At 40.0% G+C, this 16,723-nt stretch overlaps 3 protein-coding genes across 6 annotated transcripts; 1 reads left to right on the top strand and 2 right to left on the bottom strand.

The window, feature by feature from the left end:
• Positions 1–2,114: 2,114 nt before the first annotated feature.
• On the bottom strand, positions 2,115–4,655 carry LOC111321237 (uncharacterized). Its single transcript, XM_022924064.2, has one exon. It carries the CDS (start codon positions 4,533–4,535, stop codon positions 2,976–2,978), a length of 1,560 nt encoding a protein of 519 aa, XP_022779799.1. The 5' UTR covers positions 4,536–4,655; the 3' UTR covers positions 2,115–2,975.
• A 636-nt stretch (positions 4,656–5,291) lies between these two features.
• LOC111321236 (leishmanolysin-like peptidase) lies at positions 5,292–13,595 on the top strand. 4 transcript variants are annotated; one of them, XM_088738025.1, is made up of 5 exons: positions 5,292–5,460; positions 5,674–5,764; positions 7,363–7,432; positions 7,542–7,636; positions 10,320–13,595. In XM_088738025.1, exon 5 carries the CDS (start codon positions 10,436–10,438, stop codon positions 12,443–12,445), a length of 2,010 nt encoding a protein of 669 aa, XP_088594151.1. In that variant the 5' UTR covers positions 5,292–5,460; positions 5,674–5,764; positions 7,363–7,432; positions 7,542–7,636; positions 10,320–10,435; the 3' UTR covers positions 12,446–13,595. The 4 variants fall into 4 exon arrangements, with proteins under 4 accessions (XP_088594151.1, XP_022779797.2, XP_088594150.1 ...); XM_022924062.2 differs by having other exon boundaries at positions 5,668–5,764; XM_088738024.1 differs by lacking the exons at positions 5,292–5,460; positions 5,674–5,764 and having other exon boundaries at positions 7,159–7,432.
• A 753-nt stretch (positions 13,596–14,348) lies between these two features.
• Positions 14,349–16,219, bottom strand: LOC111321153 (uncharacterized). The gene has a single exon (XM_022923948.2). The coding sequence runs from the start codon at positions 16,039–16,041 to the stop codon at positions 14,506–14,508; it is 1,536 nt and encodes a 511-aa protein (XP_022779683.2). The 5' UTR covers positions 16,042–16,219; the 3' UTR covers positions 14,349–14,505.
• Between the last annotated feature and the right edge of the window lie 504 nt (positions 16,220–16,723).

Here is a 16,723-nt window from a genome sequence, read left to right as displayed (position 1 = left end):
GGATGGGGGTCGCTCCTGTGGTTCAACAAACTTCCAACAACTGTTTCATTATCACATTCGACTTTTGCAGGATTCGTCTTGACTGTAGTACCTGTAGTCTTTATTTGCGGTACAAATTACAAGATATTTTCTCGTGTTCGAAGCTACGAGCAGCGTGCAAGAAGAGATACAGAACCTAACAGGTTTCGCGCGGCAAAGGCGCAGGTTAACTTAAGAAGACGAGATGGTGAAACGAAACTGGTAATCATTATACAAGTCTTTGTCTTTTTTGTTTGCCTTGTCCCCATTACTGTGGAGAGTCTGTTAACGTCCTTTCTTTCTCTTGCTATGTCCAAAGTCATTAAATATTCGGTAAACTGCTTTGCACAAGCGTACTGTGCATTAACTCCGATCCTCTATGGCTTTACAAACAAGGATATCCGACGAGCTTTGAAGTGTTGCTGCTATCAGAAAAAATTTGTGCTCCAAAATCCACGCCGGAAAAAATCTCTTCGGCAACGGCAATTGGGTGAAGGTTCTAACCGCGTTGGACTTTACACGGATCCATTTGTACTGATTCAGCGGTTTCAACACTCATGCGATGAACTGTCTGTTGGCGATTATCTCAATGGAGGAGGCCGAGAGAGATTTGTCCGTTTTGCAGGGTTATCTACAAATATTACCATAAGTGTTGAAATCGATAACGTATCGCGACCACAAAAAGCTGCAAAGCCGAAAAAGCGGCCGATAACCACCGAAGTTTCTCCCATTCGGAGACATTCTACGCTACGAAAACAAGAGGATGCACCGACAGTTAAGAAAAGGGTTCACGAGGGCGCCACAGTTTCCTTCGATTCGAAACCCGAATGCGCTGAAAAACAACGGAAAAAGTACCTCGCAACCCCGTCTGTGAAACGCATGCGTCAGATTAGGAAGTCGCTGTCCAACATTACCGATAGCGATCTACAGTCCGGTATACCAAGTTTGACCGGTTCTGAGTTTGAATCGCAGCAGCATATGGCGCCACATTTTACGAACTACAGCGATCCTATGCGGTCAGCGGGATTCAGGCAAGTTTTGACGCGGAGAGGAAAGTTAAAACGAACGTGTTCGCTTCACAGACGCGATAAACACAAACGTAAGATACGAGGTTTTATTGAAAGACGATGCAGCCTTGAAGGGGACAGAGCCATAAGGACTGCGAGCCAAAGGCTCAGCTAATGGTTGCAAGAGGTGAGGGGGGTCAGATTTGAAATTCTATCACTATGGAGGTTTTTAAAGGTAAACAGTTAATTTCACGCGCAATTGGCTCAGAAGAAAAGGTCAACGAGTTCTACGTTTTATGCTTGGACAATATGTAGGTTGCCAGGGAAGAAGAACGTTGAAGGTTCGAATTGCCCGACGCATAACTGCATGGTAAATGTAACTCAAAATGTATACACGATCTCTTGGTATATGTCAGAGATGTGATCCGTACGCAGGTTTTCATCTGTACCATAGCAAAGCTGCATGTTGTTTTTGTGCATTTATGTGACACCCCACTAACCTTCCTTAATGCCCATTCGCCGAGGTTATGAGCATAAGTGTACGGATTCGTTGAGCATACACGAAGTATTCGATACACGTCCAAACAAATTCATGGATGACTTGGTAACACAGTGCAAACTAAAATATTTGTCTTGTGCGTGTCTCGTTAGTTGTCCGAAACTTGAGGGTATGGTTTTCAAAAATAGACCGAATGGTAGAGTGTATTGTGACGGACAAGGCTTTGAATGCGTTCCCAAACACCTTCTTGTTGTGGTGACTACTGTGACTTAAAGTCTAAGCAGTATTCATCTTGTTGACCGTTGTATCTTCTATGTTGTTTAACTAACTTATAATCAGCTAATAGTTCTAACTTTGTTTTGTAATTAAAAAAGCCTCATTCAAGAGTGAAGTTTTTCATTTGCCATAGAGTACTCATTTAGCAACCAAAATCTTGTTGATAATTCTTTGTTGTAGCTGTGGTAAATTTCTGTTTAAAGTAGTGAAACTTTCTATGAAGTTAATACTCTCTCGTTATGTATTTTCATCAACTCCTTTAGTTAGGAGAAGTCAAACACTAATTCTATTGTGGGAGTGAAAGAATCATTACATACAACTTTTTCGGTGGTTTAATATATAATACGCGCGGATATTTTGCGAGTTGCGTATTGTTTTTCCAAACCACATAGGCGCGAGGAATAATACAAGCAGTGAAAAAGTTGGGTTCATGTGGTTGTTTGTCCTATTCTCTCAATTATGAGCGCCCTGCCACTAAACATGAGAGAAGTTGTTTTCCTTTAGCCTTGGAAGTTTGCATTAAGGATGTTTAGGCTTGTGATCTTTTATTTTCATACTGTCATGTAAATTTATAAGTGATAAGACCTAGGTCGTTGCGCTTTTGATGTCTTTTTTGAACTACGACGTGACTCGAAAGCTGACGAGAGTATCATCTCAGAGGAATTGGTTAAACTTTGGCTCTTGTTATTACATTTGTATTTGTTTAGATTCCTTTTGGATTTTTATAGTTTGAACTTAGGCTTGAAAAATGATATTTTCAATTTGCCTCTCGGATATAAGTTCTCACTTCAACACATATTATGATGGCCCAAAAAGGTCAAACAGAAAACCATTTACCTAAACACAAATCAGTTTCCCAAAACTCAATTCAATGTATAAAACGCTAGTTAATTTTCTAAATCATAAAACAATTTTCCAAAGTTCATCCTAAGACTGGGCCCTAGCTCCATGAATCTCAGAGAGAGCCTGGGTATTTTTCACCGAAACGCCTCAATGATACGGTAGACTTGCAAGGGGCAGTTTTCTTTCTTTCTTTAATTGTTTTGTACGTCAAGCTATGCATGCAGTTTAACTGCAATTACCAAGAAAAAGCTGACGTGGGAGGCCTGGCACTAGACTAATGCTATCCAAGATGGCGGCCACAAAACCCTCTCCAGTATTTCAAAAGGTAAAAATTATGTTTTGTTATCAGTTGCTCCAATCCACACTATTGTGGTGTAAGGCTTCCTTAACATTCTACTCTTCCACGAGAATTGTTTCCTTAATCGCTTAATATACATAGTAAACGTGGAATAATATGATCCTACGAAATGATCTGCATAGGCGCAAATTAACTGCTCACACAAGCCCAATAAGTCTTGAACGAAAGCCAAATTTTCACTTTCAAAGCGTAGATGAGCGTGAAAATCTTCAGGGAAAAATAAGCTGTATCCTTCGTCAGTGAAGGGCTTAAACCAAGTCTTGTTTTGTTCATCAGTTGCAATATAAAGTGTTTTTGTTAAGTTCAGAGCATCGCGCACCTTTAAACGTTTTAACCAGAACTCCTGCCCCACGCCAGAGCTGGAGGGATGATCTGTCCTTCGAACGTGGATTGCACTGAAAGGAAGACCTATTGTTCGCAAAACGGCCATGACCCTTTTGCGAATGTCAGGCGCAAAATGAACGAATCTCATGGTCCAATCATGAATGCTTAAAACAGTTTTCTTATCGAAAAATAACAATTCCCTATTGTACAAGGATCCTTCGGAAAAATACAGCATTTCTTCTGTTTTGTCCAACAGCTCATCCCAGATTCCCCACACAGGTCGAAAGCTTGAATTGTCGAACTGTTTCAATTCTTTTGTGCAGATTCGACGATAGAGGGGTAACTCACCAGGACTTGGCAAATTCGAGTCCATGTACTGTCGAAGAAGTCTCCATTTTTCTTTATCCTTTTTTTCTGGAATCGCGTCAACCCATATCCCTACAAGACTGTTGTGACAAACTTGCCTCCAAGTTAAATGTTGATAGTCTTTTACAAACTGTTGATGACTAGAAATGACTTCCTTGACTGGAAGTAGTTTAGACAGCTCCTTCAGGTCAATGACTCTAGACAGTGGCAGCAACTTGTCTGCGGGTAACATGTTGTATATTTCATAGCCAGCAGACATCTTTCGACTTCTCTTCAAACGAAGTATTTCCTGGTGTGGTGCTAATGGATGAACTATAAGAGTTCTGTTTAACAACTTGGCTAAAATTACTGCATTTTCGAAAGCAACGCGCTGGTTATTCCATCCCCCGCCGGGAGGTTGATAAGACAAATATTTCACTCCAAGGCTATTTCCACATACGAATCGCCCATTGATATAAACTTGTTGTTTAGGTAAACACATAATCTCGTAGTCTAAAGATCTTTTCCACTGACCTGAAGTAGCGGGTCCAAATTTCATTATCATAATCGTGACGAAAATTAGACCAACAAAAACAAAACACAGGAACTTAACCCTCAGATTCATTCCCAGCACAGTATGTTGATCTTTAAAGAACAAAATTTTCAGTTTACGCATCACGTAGCGAAGTATGGCAACAAACCAAGCGAGATAACACCTGTTTACCTTCCTGAACGAACGAACCAAAACATTTTGGTTTGTGAGCAACGGTAAATAAACAGGCCTTGTTTGTTTCCTCTCCATTTGAATTGCTTTGTGATTCTCGAGAGATACAAGCAAATAAGAGTTATCGAACAATGACCTCATTTCACAGACGGTTGCCTTTTTGCCACCTACTTCTGGTGGCGATATTTACTTTTCCTGAATCATTAGGTCAAATTCTGTCTACAGCAGCTCGTGAAAAAATCAAGTTTGGTGACCAATCAATCCTCCCAAAAAAAATGCATTTGGGGTAGATTCAGAGGTAATTAATGCAGATCTACTTTGAAGGGACTGCTCCTTTAATTCTGATACTGTTTGAGTTTTGCCGGGCATTGATCTATGAAGATACATGTTTTGAGGTGTTGCAAATTGTATTTGAACTGCGGATGATGAAAAATGAATTTATCCTCTGTTGTTAACTTGCAACAAGCAAAGCCTGAAAAAAAAAAACTGAGCCAGTTTTTAAGGGAATTTAATCATGTCTTACGGCATGCAAAATTTTAAACTTCTTGCCCTCAATGGTAATCTCGGGTAAAAATAATACGCATCAATTCAAAATCGCAACTAGTGTCAAAAAAAGAATGACACTCGAGTCCAAAATCGCACACCAGTGTTCAAAATCGGACACTAGTTTCTAAAATCGGACACTAGTGTCTAAAATCACCACCGAGAAGGACGAAAGGGATGTCTGATTGGCTAAAAGGCAGACCTCCACCATCTCAGAGCACGCCCACAACACCGGACATCGCCCGCTCTGGAACGAAGTAAAGTTTAATTATTGATCGCCACCTCTATTTCTACACACGAAGGGTGAAAGAAGCAATTCACGTAAAACTTTACCCCAACAGCATCAACAGGGACAGTAAAATAGAAATTCCAGAGGCCTGGATGCTAACGTTCAAGAAACACAACAGCAGTAGAGATATGCGGGAGCGGACTGCAGAGGAAACCCAATCCAAAGATGCACCCATCATAGCCGTACAATTCCATTCAACTAAAGCTGAACACAACGGCATGGCTAAAATAGAACGTAAGTGTTTAAAATCGGGCACTTGTATCTACTATAAAAGTTGGACACTAGAGTCTAAAATCGGACACTAATATCCAAAATTTATAACTTTGTTGGACAAAGATTGAATTTTCAGCATCGATTTGCCAATTATTGTCTGAAATGTTTACTGGATGGCCAAAACTTGTACCTGTTGTCGTCACGTAACTATATGGTTTATTTGTAAAGATTCAGGGTCACGGATCACGGTCACGCAATATTGGAAGGAGATGGCAAAGGGTTAAAGATCTAAACACTTAATTGAGGAATGAAGACATACCATGAGGTAGCTAGAAGGAGCCTTTGTCTGCCAATGAGACACTAGTTGAACCTTTCAATTGAAACCTTCTAAGCATTCCTTTCATGTGGTACTGTGATATTTATGTTGTAACGAGGTCGTTTGCAATATAAGTTCAGTCGCAAAGAAATCTTTTTTTGGTTTACTTTTTAAGCGAAGCTACAGAGCTGTACTTTCATGTGTTACAGTCTGTTTATTCGCATTTCGCAAAACTTAACATTTATTTTTACGTTGAAATGATCATTAAAACCATATGAGGCGCCAAAGTGGACAAAAATGCCGTTTAGCAATTTTTCTTTCAAATTGCATACATATGTTCTAAACTCAAGATTTTTGTCTTCAGTTTAAATATTAGATGCTAACTTAGTGAAATATTTATGCCCTTTCTTGCATTTATTTTCTAAACTCTTCAGTTGCATTCTAATTGCAAAGAAAATGCAGCTGTCGTTCAATCAGTGAAATTGCTTACTCCCAATATTAGCCAGAGTCGCATGCTAGGTGCATTGAGGAGCAGAGGTCTACACGTGCAGCACTGGAGGGTTCGCGAAATGATGAGGAAAATAGACTGAATTATTTACAGCGCTGTTAGTGGGTACACTCTGATGAAAAGCGCTAAACGTTGTACAGATCTCGGTCATTCAATCAACAACATTTTCTAAGTCGTCCAGGTTTGTATTCTGGGTCTCTCATAGTTGACTGAAGCTAGCAATTTGAACGAGAACTGCTTGAGTATTTTCTAAGAATCTCTCTAGCTATCTCCATGTCGCCTCTTCCTCGACGGTATAAAGGCATATCGTACCTTTTCTAGATATTCTTCAATTCAAAGCTTTAAAATTAGCGCAAAAAGGAGGAAATGTCAATTACATCGGCGTCCGCGATACCCTTACCCAACACCGCTTTGTGTAGCATAAATTTGCATGTTAATTAGAAACGTGTTTTAATTAGCACGAAAAAATTCAACTGAGAATAATTCGCATACTAATTAGAACGTATTTTTTGCAAATACAATGTATTTTCTAACTGAGAATAGGATAATTTTTCATTCCTATGAGCAGCGTTTTTTTTTCAAATTTGGCATGAAAAGAACATTATTAGAATACTTTATTTTTTTAAAATAGAAGGTAATAAGAACATTAGGACATCTCAAACACATTTCAATTAGAATAATTTTTTTCTGTACTTGTAACGCATTTTCTTTGCAATTAGAATGCAACTGAAGAGTTTAGAAAATAAATGCCAAAAAGAGCATAAATATTTCACTAAGTTAGCATCTAATATGTAAACTGAGGACAAAAATCTTGAGTTTAGAACATATTTCTGTAATTGGAAAGAAAAATTGCTAAACGACATTTTTGTCACCTTTGGCACCCTCATAAAACCATGCCAGCGGTAGTCAGCTTGTCTGCCATCCAGAGATAGCGGGTTATTCTGTTAATTACGTCATTGAATGTAAACATGTGAGGTGGTGTTCCCATGATCTCATAGCCTGGGAACATGAGAACGGCGCAAAGAGATGGTCTTTTGCGCCTCGCTAAATCTCTGTTTTGCACTTTTTGTGTTATTTTTTACAATTATCATCACTTTAGGATGCTGCTCCTGCTGGTTTGATTATTACTCTATGACGGTCGTGGAAAGAAGCAAAGAAAAAGATAATTGGTAAGCAACGCGAACTCCATCACAAACATAACCTTGAACCATGGTCTTTGTGGATTTCTCGGATTCATAATAGCACATGAAGTTAACAGTGCGCTTTATGTCTTAACAGTCAGATTCGGATTGAAGACGACAACGTGAAACCAATTTCCAAGTGAACAAAACGATTAACCAGCGTTACGAGGAAGACAAGGATATTATAAGCAGGTAATAATAGAAATATGCTTGCACCGCTCAACATTGTGAGGTCACGGAAATTATATTTTGTTCGATAATGGTGACGCACAGGTCATCTTAACACTAGGGTTGGAAAGTTTCTAAAGTCAGTGAGGTTTTTGTGGTATCCACATTGTTGAGTAAGGTACCAATATTTTACAAATTAACGAAATAGTAAGGATGCTAGGATCTCTGTACTTTTCATGGGTGAATAACCACGGATGCTGACAGAATCATTACCTGTAATCGATTGAACCAATGAAATGAAGAGAAGGTAACGTCCTTGTCTTGCAACCTGCTATTTTCAATCTTGGAGACACATTTTTCCTGTTGTCAGTTTGCTGCGTCTTTTAAATTTTATTGTTTCTCGGGGCAATAAGCGATTCCTATAAACAAGGTGGCACTTATCGATAATTTTTATAGTTGAACGGGAGGGAAATTTGCAGAAGTTGCTTCAAATTCCCTCGAAAGGCTTAAACTTGTTTCGAAAAATTGTTCGCATTTGATGAAAATAGAACCGCATTTAATAATAATAGAGAAGCTATATGCTCGTGAGATACAAAATGGCCAAAACATCAAAAGAAACTCACCTGTCAAAGAAATTCCCTGAAAGACTCTCTATTCATCCGCCAGCAGAGCTCGATGTACACATAAACTTGCTTTTTAATTTTTTTCTTGATCTTCCCCGTATTTTAAGGAAGGGGTGTTATCTAAATATAACTTGACTGCGATACCCTCAGAAAGGATTTATATAGGGTTTGGACCCGTTCTCCTAGCTTTGTCTTTAGTGGATCTTGATGGATCTCAAACGGACCATCGAGGGATCTTAGCCAATCGGCGTATACTGCTGGCGCTGCAGCAATCTAGGGGGCAAATGACACTGACATGCATGTGTTTGAGGATTACACTGGGGGCAGTAGGGAGCATAACTAAGAAAGCAGTTGTATGTCAACAGGGAAAATGCAAATGATACGATGCCAAGTTTGGAATCCAAGAGTTGCACGTTTGTTTTACAGAATAGCCTCTTGAATAGGAAATAGATCTAATTTTCCAGTGTTTTCAATTGTTCGTTGAAAGAAACAGGTCATGTTTACTTTAGTCCTAAACAAGGTCGATTAAGCAAAGTCAATGCATATGGTTTATGATCGATTAAATAGAAGCTACAGTTTAGTGGTGAGCGTTTTTTTCTTTCTTATCGCATCGAAGTTGAAAAAATATCCTGAACGAGGTAAAAGAAAGCATTACATTTAAGGAACAACGTATTCGAGCGAGGTAACCAGGCAACATGGCCTTGTTAAGGAACTAATTTTGTTTCATTTACTATCAGGCTAAGATAATTCTTCCATGGCTACTCAGCTAATATTTCAGCCAAATCATTACAAGGTTAGAATAAAATATCAAAGCTCACTTAAAGAGTTGAACGATACATATCCTGGGAATTCAGTTTGGCTGAATCAGAGTTATCATACGGGAGCACTTTTAGCTTGCATGGTTACCGAGATCTTGGTAGCAGGAGCTGTCGTCTCAGTAATAAGACTGATCCTCCCTCTTAAGTGAAATATTTGCAGAAAGAGTGAGTTTAGTGGCGAGATTCTGAAAGTAAGATTGCTTTGTTTAAAAATTTCATACAAAGAGATCCTAAAATGAAAATTTATATTTGTAGAATATTTAATTTATTTCATCATTTCTGAGATTGGAAACATTGTGACCACCTATCGAGACACACTGACACCACCTGTTAAGGCTTCGCTCGTATCCACGTACCTTAAAACAGGGGAACAATTGCTCTAATGGAAATAACAAAAGATCATTTAAGTTTCCATGCTTTTAACGATCGAAATTACCACCGAAAATGATGGCGAAAAAAGGTGTGTTATCTACGGTGATTTGTGTCGCTTTCGTGGTTGTTAGTACAATAGTTTACATGTGGTTTTATGGAACAATCAGTCAGGCTGGACTTAATTAATTTTAGCCCTGGCCCGCTCATTCAGGTGTCGACTCTTAAGTTATCACAACATTATTTCTGCATCTTTTATTAAGTTTTAGATGAAAATTCTTCATTTTCGGTCAAAGTCAATTCGTTACAATCTGTCTACCTCAACAAGCAAAGAAAATACTGAAACATCTCTATTGTCAGTAAAATGTACTCATAATAACAACGTATTGTTCACTTTAATTTGTTAAGCGACGGATTTAAGCTTTGTGTGTTCATACGTTGTTTACATATAAGATCAATGTTTAAGTTTTAGCAATAGTTACTTTCGTTCATTTTTTTCCTTATCCTTTTTTATTCACGGTTTATGAGCGACAATAACTCATGAGTAAAGAGATGTTGTGTCCACGGTCTATACCATGCATTGTGGTTAGTTGAATTTAAAAACGATATATCATGTGATTTTCTTTTTCTTTTGTTATTTTTTTCACTACAACATACGTCTATCTTTTAAGTTCTCTTGATACAAACGATGTCTTTTAAAAGTAAAATCAAACGCAGTTTTCTAAAAAATGAGCTATCTTGAAGATGATGGTTCTTTATGGCACGGGAAAAAGTTAACAATATGCAAATGAATACTAAATGATACTTTAAAATCACACAAAATTTGAACAGACTGAAACGGTTTCGCTGAGGGTTTCATACACTAAAAGCTTTTGTATGTGTTATTTTTAAATGTAGATTGCGTCCACTGTTTTAGCGCGAGAACTGGAGTAACACACAGGTCGAGGCAGAACAAGAAAAGGATATCATTTGATAGACTGCTGATCCTTTGTACTTTATATGCCCTATGCTTAATGAAACCTGTGGCGCATGCGCATCATTGGATACCAAAGAGACACGAAATGAACCACTTTGTCCACGTTGGACCAGCACACATTGTAAAACGACAAGCATTTTCGCAGAAAATGCGCTTCGAAGTTGTATATGACGACAGCATTGGGGATTTGGATGAAGAAAAGTACGGTTTAATTACAGGAAAACTCATCCCTGAGGCAGTGGATTATTTCCATGAAGCTTTCAGCGTAAAGCCGACTAAACAAGCTATAAAATTACAGCGGACGTGTCAAAATAATGCTTACTTCCTTAAGAACCACAAAGGAGACTCTGCGGGCGATATTCAGTTTTGTAAGCTAAATTGTGTTAACACGCAGTGCGGGCCTGTGAATGTGCCTGCTGACCACCTTGATCAATGTCGCGTGTGTGACGAGGATGGCGTCAAATGTTTCAATGTCCCGGGTGAGGAGTGGGAGTCTGGAATGGGTGTAGAGTCACGTGATTTTATACTGTATGTGTCTTGCATCCAAACGGACCACTGCAATGCGGCAAACGCGGTAGCATACGCGTCTTACTGTCAGCAGGAGCATGCACTAGACAGACCTGTTGCTGGGTTTGCAAATATTTGCCCTAAACGCTTAGACACGGATCCCAGACACTACCCAAATTTGCTGTCCACCGTAAAGCATGAAATATTCCACGCCCTGGGATTTAGCGCGGGACTTTTCGCGTTTTACAGAAATGAGAACGGTGTGCCATACACGCCGAGAGAAAAACACGGTCTACCTCCGTATAACGAGAAATTCGGTTTGTATCAATGGAGCTCCAAAATAGTCCAAAGGATGGAAAGAACGCATTGGGCGACGCGGCATGGAGACGTTTCTCATCAGGTACACATGATTGTGACGCCACGAGTAAAGCGAGAGGTACGAAGGCATTTTAACTGCCCGAGTTTAGAAGGAGCCGAAATTGAGAACCAGGGTGGTATAGGAACAGAATACACTCACTGGGAAAAGCGTTTATTTGAGAATGAAGCCATGACAGGGACTTACACGCAAAATCCTGTTTTCTCGAGGATAACCTTTGCTCTTATGGAAGATACAGGCTGGTACAAACCAAATTACAGCCTGGCGGATGAGCTCGATTGGGGAAAGGGACTTGGTTGTCTTTTTACCAAAGCGAGCTGTAAAACATGGATGGAGAAACATTTGCGAGAAAAGCAGCATGCGGTGCCTTTCTGCTACACCATCAAGAAAACTCCACTGCACATGAGGTGTACCCACAGCAAGCTGTCGGTAGCTTTGTGTAACCTTCGTAAGTACAGCCGGGCCATACCAGAGGAATATCAGTATTTTAATCATCTACCAATCAGCGAAACAAACGCAGGCTGGGGAGAACTCGGCAGCGCGCGCGGCGTGGTTATTCGAGACACGGCATGGTACGGTGGCGCTGTTCCATTAGCAGACTACTGCCCGTTCTATCAGAAATTTACTCTAACTGAAACGGATGGCGCGAAACGTGAAACGACGTGCACGGTACCAGAGAACGCACCGGCCCGCCTTGATAACTACGCTTTAGAGCATTACGGTTCAGACGCGAAGTGCGTCGAGCAAGGTCGCGCATGGTTGGCCAAGAAAGGATTTTTAACGAGAACAATGGTTGACTGGGGAAGCGGATGCTATAGGTTCCATTGCGATGGAGGATTACAGGTGGAGGTTGGGGGCGAGTTTTACACCTGTCATCGCAAGGGACAACTTCTTGAAATCGTCGGCTCCCTGAACGACTGGAAGATAAACGGATCACTGATTTGTCCTTCTTGTGAAGAATTCTGCGGCACCCATAAGGGCTGCCCACAGGAATTGAGGAGTTCTTCCGAAGGGATCGCGTTTGTTGAGGGAGAAAGACCGACCCACAGAAACAATGCGCACAGTAGTAGGATATCGACCTCAGAATCAATTTATTTCATAATTTCAAGAGTCTTTTTAATTTTTACCGTGGTGGGATGTTTTGTTCCCGGTTTTCATTTCTAAGATATTTTTGTCTGGAAAAGTTCGTTTAACGGAGTTTGGAATGTGGGTCTCATTTTACTAGATCAAATAGGAATGATTTCGAATGCAGCGGAAATATATTTTGACAAAATTCACTTAGAGTGGAAGAGTGCAGAGATAAAGTGGAACAGTCGCCTTACGTACTTCCCTTTTTGATATAGAATCGTAAAATCTGTTCAAAGAACCAAGGTTGATCAAGTGCATGTTATTTTCATCATTAGCCACTTTGAAATGCCCCTATGGTCAATATCACGTATTTACGAGAAAGTTGAGCTAGGAGACTGAAACTCACGTGTATGAGCCTTTGGCTGAACTGGGTTCATCTCAAGTGATTTCTTGATTTAAGTTATCTGGGCTCCCTAGATTAATGTCACGTGCCCCAAAAAATGTTGACCAAATGTTTTGGTAGAGAACGGCGGGATGCCACCTGCGACGTCCAAGTCACATGACCAAATTCGAAGCACGTTATTGGATATTATCTTAGATCACTGAAGGATCACCCTAATCATGCATGAGGATCGTGAAAGGTTCAGTCTGTCAGCCTGGAAAACAATAGTTTCATGAAACTTTTGTTAGTACAAAGAAAATCAGTGCACATTGGATGCAAATAGAGCCTGAAGATCACACCAAGGTAACCAATATTTGGCACACCTTTCTCTCCCTTTGTTGAAGCTTACGTGTTCGTCCTTAAACCCCGTCCCCTCCCTACTCAAAATTTGGCTATGCGAGCCTTGAACTATGTATGAAGCACGAGCCGGGGGGGTAGGGGGATGGGTAAGAGGAAAACACTTCAAATGTTCAGTATCCTTTGAGGATTAGATAGTCACCAGAGTTTTCTAGATTGTTATTAATAAAGCAATAATTTTGTACAATTGTCATCTCGCTTAACAAATTTTCTCCACGAAAGAATTCCTGTTTTAAAATAAAAAGAAAGTTAAGATCTCACAGATTATAAAGAATATCCTTCCATTGTATGACAGCGTGGCGCTTCAACCAACTTAGAAAAACATCTCTTTATTATCAATAAAGATTTAGAAATGCAAAGACTAGCAAAAACTAACGATAAAAACCGACGTTTCGGTGTCATCATGACGCCATTGTCAAGGAGAAATAAAAATAAAGTTTGTGGCAAGGTGTAACACTAAATTAGCATAAATATGTTACGTGCTAATTAAATACTTTTGCGCGAATTGAATCGCTTTGCACGTTCAGAGTGGGTTTTAAGTCTCTGATGAAAAGCATTTCGTTCACCAAACAATCGTGAACGATAAGTGTGCACACCGATTATCTTCCTCCTGGGCCCATTTCTCTGATGAGTGTGATCGCCTAAAGAAAGTTTTCGCACGGCTTAAATACCCGGAACGCCTGGTAAATTCTACCATTAACACCTTCTTACAATCAAGAATTGTTGGTACGCAGCCCACACAGACGCCCAAAGAACCAATATCCATTGTTCGTGTGGTCATACCTTTCAAAGATCAGGAATCAGCAAATATGTTAAGGAAGAGCTCAAGAATCTTAGCATGAAGGTGCAGACAACTGTCCAGCCAGTATTTGTTAGCCGCAAAGTTGGCCAAGATCTTAAAGTACGAGAAATCAAGCCACAGATTGTCAACCAACAACGCGTCGTTTATCAATTTCAATGTGACCTGTGTGATGCGGGTTATGTGGGCTATACACGCGGACACTTACACACACGCGTGGATGGACATAAACGAAAGGCATCTTCAATATCTAAACACTACCACGAACGGCACAGCGAAGTCCCGAAAGACCTACTGAAACGTTTTAGCATTCTGAAAAAGTGTAGTAACAAGTTCGATTGTTTGGTGAACGAAATACTTTTCATCAGAGACTTAAAACCCACTCTGAACGTGCAAAGCGATTCAATTCGCGCAAAAGTATTTGTTTAATTAGCTCGTAACATATTTATGCTAATTTAGTGTTACACCTTGCCACAAACTTTATTTTTATTTCTCCTTGACAATGGCGTCATGATGACACCGAAACGTCGGTTTATATCTTTATTAAACAATTTTATTCTAAATAAGTCTTAACTTAGAACATTCACTCATTATTGGAACGCAAATTTTGTGTCTGAGCGTATTGTGCATGAATTTACAAACTGTACAAGAAATGTAATTTGGCTTGTGAGTTCTCAAATTTAGCTGCCCGTAGCTTGTCACGTTGCGAGGCGGCAAGATACGATGTCTTCTCTTGACAGTGTGCCCCGCCCACTTGACAGTCACGTGATCAACAAGTAGACCATCTTTCCTTTCGGCCTCATGAATGCGACCTCGTCGAATGAGATACGGCTCCGTCGAGCCTGCGTATAGCCTAGCATATTTACAAATTACTAATCCAAAGAGTTCTATCACATCGTGCCGTACGAATGAACTTATCCCTGAAGGGACTAAGTCCCTAGATAAGTACATCTCATATCCCAGCGTTCTCAATGGTTCAAAATGTGTCAGGTTATTTACATGAGTAATTATATACAAGACATTTGTTATGTTACGAAACTTCATCTTTTCCATTTGTCTTAATCTGTAATAAATTGTATTATTCAGATTTCCTTCCTCGTTTCGAGATATCATCATTGCATTGTACGGCTGTTTTATTTTAGCCATGATTCTCAGAAACTTTTCCTGAACATATCGAGTGAAACGAATGTAGTTATCCGTCCATTCTTGCGCTAGTGCTGTCCGTCTTTTGGACAGAAATCGTATTTCAGTGGTTGCCATGGATCCCGCCCGGAAATATAACAAATCCTCCTTAACGCGACTTAACTCGGAGAGGATACCTCTAATGACAGGTTTGGGCTGGTGAGAATCACTTTTGACCTCTAGTCCAGAATCACAAGCTGGGTCTACTGCAGAAATAGAGAATGACAAAGGAGCAAAGTTTTGCGCTTCGAGGACTTTCCATGCGTTCTTATTAGTTGCCGCTGGTACAAAATCGACCCAGAAGCCCACCGAGTCGCGATGACAAACATCGAACCGTGACAAGTTTTCAAAATTGTTTATAAACTGTTGATGAGGTACACTTTGAACTCTGATCAGCTTGGATAAGTGATTCAAATCCAGTATGGAGGAAACTGGAACGGTGAATTTTGTGTCCAAAATGTCATAGACCTTTGAGTGGGGCTGAAAAGTGCGTTTCACTACTTGCGAAAGTCGCTTGATTTCTAATTCACTGGCCAAAGGTTTAGCGAGTAAAGTTCTGTTAAGCATTTTCGATATTATGACGGCGTTCTCGAAGGCTTGAAGCTGTTTACTCCAACTGCCTACTGGTGCCTCATACGACAGGTATTTTTCCTTCTCTTCGAATGGAACGAAAAAAAATCCATCGTCCGAGAAATCGCTGGACAGTACGATGTCTGCAACAGGGTCTTGGTAAGCGAACGTTCTTTTATGACGGCGAAATATCTTGGCGGGTCTGTAGATCAAAGTTAATGACACCATAACTAAAACCATGACAACGAAGAAGTCAAAAACCCTTTTTAACGAAGTCAACGAACAGTTGCGGAGAACATTTGGAAAACATGCTTTGTCAACAATTTTTTTTGTCCTGGGCATGTCGTTGAACGAATATTTGCAGCATTCATTGTTTCGTTTTGCAGATAATTTCTTCAGAGCTACCAAGCTCTTGAATTGAAGTAGTCAAATTTCCTAGATTTCGTCATCACTGATTAACAAGAGTCAGTGACAGTGGTGTAAAAAGGGGCTTGAATTAGTTGGTATTGGACAAAGTGGCGTGAATTCATGGCGTGTTTGATCTAATCGTGCTTCTCATTGGTTAAATCTGGCACGCACTGCTTAGGCAGCAGGTAATTGATTACTCAAGCGCTAAATTACCTGTAAGCACATTGATTAGTTATTTTAGTCGTCAAAACCTTCTATCAGCCTTTTGTTTGACAGCGGTAATGGTTTATAAATAGTGCTATTACATAAGCGGGTAACGGGATGATCTTAGTTTATTGCCATGAAGTTTCTCCTGAGAGAAGAGCCCACTTAACAGCCAAAGCTCTAGGGTTCAGTCAGGGTTGAGTGCTGTTTGAAATAATCGCCGAATTTTTAGAGGTTTTCATAACGGTTTGCAAGTCATCCATGACCAGTTGCTAACAACTTTTAACATTTTAAGTCTCGTAACCACGAGTTCTCTTTAATCCGGCAAGCGACAAGTACGAATAAGGCAAGGAAAGAGTTTTGTGAAACCCAAACCGAAGGACGTATCAACTCAACCGAAAAAAACTCATCC

The sequence above is a fragment of the Stylophora pistillata genome, chromosome 11 (genome assembly GCF_964205215.1).
Source record: "Stylophora pistillata chromosome 11, jaStyPist1.2, whole genome shotgun sequence".
In the NCBI taxonomy this organism is placed as follows: Eukaryota; Metazoa; Cnidaria; class Anthozoa; order Scleractinia; family Pocilloporidae; genus Stylophora; species Stylophora pistillata.
Note: the sequence above shows the minus strand (reverse complement) of the source record. Positions and strands in the feature narration are given on the sequence as shown.